The sequence below is a fragment of the Panicum virgatum genome, chromosome 9K (genome assembly GCF_016808335.1).
Source record: "Panicum virgatum strain AP13 chromosome 9K, P.virgatum_v5, whole genome shotgun sequence".
Classification (NCBI taxonomy): domain Eukaryota; kingdom Viridiplantae; phylum Streptophyta; class Magnoliopsida; order Poales; family Poaceae; genus Panicum; species Panicum virgatum.
In genome coordinates, this window is record NC_053144.1 from 8746181 (window position 1) to 8750825 (window position 4645).

A 4645-nucleotide genomic window follows, 5' to 3' on the forward strand; every position below is an offset into this window, starting at 1 on the left:
CACCAGGAAGTGTATGCAGGAACGCTCCCCCGTCATTTTCGTATCATCCTTTACCGTTAACCTCGCTTGCTCTTGTCTCGCTTTCTGAACATACGGCGCCAAAAATCAAAACTGTCTACACCTACGTAATAATAAACTGAAGAAAAAGCCCGCTTATTTTGTTCAAAAAAAGAAAAAGCCCGCTTATATGTAGCTGATTTAGAGCATGCATGCACCACATCTTTTTGATATAACTAATACATGCTTGTAATACTTTTATCATGAGTTTTACCAGTTTGTCGCTTCAAATGTGCCATACTTATATTTTTGCTGTTGATTGGTATGTTCCCTACTGAGTTCTGACGTATTTATCTGTTTTTCTTCGCCTAATTTTTCACAGGTAGCTTAGTCTTTTTCAACTTTACTTGGATAACCAAAGAATTGCTCCATGTACTAACTGTTTTATTTCCTGATGAACTACTAAGCACGAATGTAATATATTCTTCTTTTGTTGCCAAATAATCTGTGCTTTGGCTGATCATTTCGAATGGCGTCAGACTTAAACTTCTGTTTGCACACCTAGTTTTCCAGAAATAAGTCAGTATTGCATAGGATTCACACATCATTCGATTTATTTAGTATTAAAATATATTAATTACTGGGCTTTTTCTACATTAAATCGCAAGAAATTCAATGGTACAAACTGATCAGAAAACCAACATATGATTTAGGGAAAAATAGTATTAGCTAGATAATTGTTTGCCCCCAAAGCGAAACATTTAACAAACCATTCTTGAGCCGAGCCAAAATCTGCCCAGCTCTTTGCTCAACCCGTGATCTTGCTCCGGACAAGGATTTGACTTTCTGGTGAACGGGTTCCAAAATTGCACGGACGCTGCTAAAATCCGCCGGCGCACTCTACCAATACCAAACCGCCACTCTTCACCCGCCGGGGGACCTGAACAGAGGACCCCACACGTCAGCGGCAGCTGGTCAAGAACTTGAGATGAAAGATGTCGTTGTCAAGGAAGCAGAGGAGTGTACCACAGTACCAGTGTACGCACCCCACTCTCTGACGACGGGTATTTCAGTTGCGAGCTACGGCTGGGTCGCGCGTCGGGGATTTTATCTCCTGTCGTGTCGGCATTGCGATCAGCCCGTGATGTTAACCCCGGCCATTCTCCCTGAACAAGTCCTCACTATCTTTTTTTTTGGTGAGAAGTCCTCACTATGTTGACACAATTAATGCAGCTTCCTCCCTCGTTCGCACCCATGGCCACTGGCTGAAATTCAGCGCTCCACTCCATCCCTGTCTCTGTCTTCCACCTGAGCCATCTGCAGCTATATATAGAGCTACCATGGGGCGCACCAAAACCACCAGCTACTCAGCTACCTCCTCTTCTCTTCTCTTCTGAGCTCAGACTGTAGCTCGCGCGCGCGCGCACTCTGTCTCCCGAGCTCACTCTCGCCCAGCGCGTGCCGCCCCCAGTTTCGAACCGACACAGAAAAGCGCGGGCGCCGAAGCCGACAGAGCGAGCAAGAGCTAGTGGCAGGATGGTGAGCATGGTCGTCGCCGACGAGAAGCCGCAGCTGCTGTCCAAGAAGGCGGCGTGCAACAGCCACGGCCAGGACTCGTCCTACTTCCTGGGGTGGGAGGAATATGAGAAGAACCCCTACGACCCCGTCGCCAACCCCGGCGGCATCATCCAGATGGGCCTCGCCGAGAACCAGCTCTCGTTCGACCTCCTCGAGGCGTGGCTGGAGGCCAACCCGGACGCGCTCGGCCTCCGCCGCGGCGGCGCCTCCGTCTTCCGCGAGCTCGCGCTCTTCCAGGACTACCACGGCATGCCGGCCTTCAAGAATGTGAGCCTAGCTCTAGTTTACTGCTTCCTAGGCAAGCCACTTGCTGCCTGCCCTGGTGGTGGTTGCTGTAGTATCACTGCAGTGAACTGAACTCTGAACAAAGGCTGACGCGCACGTGACCTCCGCAGGCATTGGCGCGGTTCATGTCCGAGCAGCGAGGCTTCAGGGTGGCCTTTGACCCCAGCACCATCGTGCTCACCGCCGGCGCCACCTCGGCCAACGAGGCGCTCATGTTCTGCCTCGCCGACCACGGAGACGCCTTTCTCATCCCCACGCCATACTACCCAGGGTATGTACACCTCGCGTTGCTTTTACTCACCCGCCCTGCCTGCCTGCCCATATGCCAAGGCGTGCAAGTGGCGGCGGCCGCTATTAACTAAGGCGCACATGCATGCCTAGTGAAAAAAAACTAAGGCGCACATGCATGCTGGCGGACGGCTGCTGACCGGGCAAGGCATGCCTCTCCTCGTTCTGTCCGCAGCTTCGACCGCGACCTCAAGTGGCGCACCGGCGCCGAGATCGTCCCCGTCCACTGCACGAGCGCCAACGGCTTCCGGGTGACGCGCGCCGCGCTGGACGACGCGTACCGCCGCGCCCAGAGGCGCTGCCTGCGCGTCAAGGGCGTGCTCATCACCAACCCCTCCAACCCGCTGGGCACCACGTCGCCGCGCGCCGACCTGGAGCTCCTCGTCGACTTCGTGGCCGCCAAGGGCATCCACCTCGTCAGCGACGAGATCTACTCCGGCACGGCCTTCGCCGAGCCGGGCTTCGTCAGCGTCCTCGAGGTCGTGGCGGCGCGCGGCGGCGCCGCGGCGGAGGGCCTGGCGGAGCGCGTGCACGTCGTGTACAGCCTGTCCAAGGACCTGGGCCTCCCGGGCTTCCGCGTGGGCGCCATCTACTCCTCCAACGCCGCCGTCGTCTCCGCGGCCACCAAGATGTCCAGCTTCGGGCTCGTCTCCTCCCAGACGCAGCACCTCCTGGCGTCGCTCCTGGGCGACCGGGACTTCACCCGCCGCTACATCGCCGAGAACACGCGGCGCATCAAGGAGCGGCGCGACCAGCTGGCGGAGGGCCTGCGGGCGATCGGCATTGAAGTCCTGGAGGGCAACGCGGGGCTCTTCTGCTGGGTGCGGATGGGCAGCCTGATGCGGAGCCAGTCGTTCGAGGGCGAGATGGAGCTGTGGAAGAAGGTGGTGTTCGAGGTCGGGCTCAACATCTCCCCGGGCTCCTCGTGCCACTGCCGCGAGCCCGGCTGGTTCCGCGTCTGCTTCGCCAACACGTCCGCCAAGACCCTCGACGTCGCCCTCCAGCGCCTCGCCGCCTTCGCCGAGGCCAGCGGCGGCAAGGGCGCCCCCGCGCGCCGCGGCCTCGCCGGCGGCCCCGCCAGGACCATGAGCTGCCCCGTCGCCCGCTTCAGCTGGGCCAACCGCCTCACCCCGGGCTCCGCCGACCGGAAGGCCGAGCGGTAGCCGCCGCCGCCGCGTGCTCCATCAGCTAGCGGAGCACTACTGTTCTGTTCATAAACCGCCGCCACGTTGGCGGCACAGCATATCCTCATTAGCAGTAGGCGATTAGTAGCAGTAATTATTCCTTGGTTTGTTCGCGTAATTTTGCCTTGAGCACCGTGGTGCCCGAGGGCCGGCCACAGTACTAGGAGCGATCGATCCATGCCCATGCATCGCATCGTGTATTTTTTTACCGGGGTCCCCTCGGGGTGTTCCGGTTTGTATTATTGGTGTATGTACGCGCAGTCACTTTCTCATTATTACGGGGATTCTCTACTTATATTATGGGTCAAAAGTAAATAAAGAGTTTTCGCATTCTTGGTCTTGGGGCCGGCCGGGCCGGGGCAGTCGGCACTGGCACGCACCGCGTCGCAGTCACGTGAAGGTCAAACCCCGTAACCACTTGTGCACCGTCGCTGTCAAAGCTCGCGTCAGGTAGTACCAGTACTGATAACGAGGGCTTGTTTAGTTGCCTTGAGGCTTTGATTGGTTTTGCTAGCGCAACCAAGCCGAAAAAAAATCTCGCATGATACAGTGTTAAATAAAATCTATTTACAAACTTTTTTTAGGGATGAGTATAATTTTTCGCGACGAATCTAATAACGGTAATTAGTTGATAATTGGCTACATTGATGCTATAGTGATCATCCTCTAATCACGCGGTCGAATGTCTCATTAGATTCTTCGAGATTCCTAGCGCATGGGTTTTGGAATTGATTTTGTAAACTTGTTTTATTTAACACCGTAATTAGCGGTAACATCGAATGTTTCAACATATGCATGAAGTATTAAATATAACTAAACAAAATAACTAATTGCACAGTTTGTCTATAATTTGCGAGACGAATCTTTTGAACCTAATAAACTCATGACGGAATAATAATTACCAAATATAAATAAAAATATTACAGTATTTTACACCTAAAAATTTACACATCTAAACAAAGCCAAATTTACACATCTAAACAAAGCCCGAGTCTCTTGGGCGTGATGCAATCTACTGATAACGAGTAGTATTGACCTGACTGCCTGTGCTGCGTTGTCACAGGATGAGAGAGAGAGAACCAGGACCGCGCGTATTTTCACGGTCCAGATATGACCTGTGATCTCATCTCATGTGGCCCTGATACGGCGTGGTCTGTATAAGACTTTTTTTTTCAAATATTCGTATAAGACTGTAACAATCTTGTCTTCGTGCCACGAACAAAAAAAAAAACAGCTTCAGTTCGAGGACCGAGGATCAGTAACCGCGTCCCCATTGTTTTCTCACTTCCGGTGTGCTGAGCTGAGCAGCCGCC

General features: G+C 53.7%; 1 protein-coding gene across 1 annotated transcript; it reads left to right on the plus strand.

Annotated features, from left to right (window-relative positions):
• Positions 1 to 1355: 1355 nt before the first annotated feature.
• Positions 1356 to 3627, plus strand: LOC120649903 (1-aminocyclopropane-1-carboxylate synthase 1-like). The gene is made up of 3 exons (XM_039926831.1): positions 1356 to 1842; positions 1971 to 2131; positions 2324 to 3627. Exons 1-3 carry the CDS (start codon positions 1534 to 1536, stop codon positions 3309 to 3311), a joined length of 1458 nt encoding a protein of 485 aa, XP_039782765.1. The 5' UTR covers positions 1356 to 1533; the 3' UTR covers positions 3312 to 3627.
• Positions 3628 to 4645: the final 1018 nt, after the last annotated feature.

What these genes read in the sequence shown, in the direction of transcription:
- LOC120649903 (XM_039926831.1), top strand. Translation starts at nt 1,534, where the DNA reads ATGGTGAGCATGGTCGTCGCCGACGAGAAGCCGCAGCTGCTGTCCAAG. An exon ending in GCATGCCGGCCTTCAAGAAT is followed by an intron (nt 1,843 to 1,970) that starts GTGAGCCTAGCT and finishes TGACCTCCGCAG; the next exon opens with GCATTGGCGCGGTTCATGTC. An exon ending in CCCACGCCATACTACCCAGG is followed by an intron (nt 2,132 to 2,323) that starts GTATGTACACCT and finishes TTCTGTCCGCAG; the next exon opens with CTTCGACCGCGACCTCAAGT.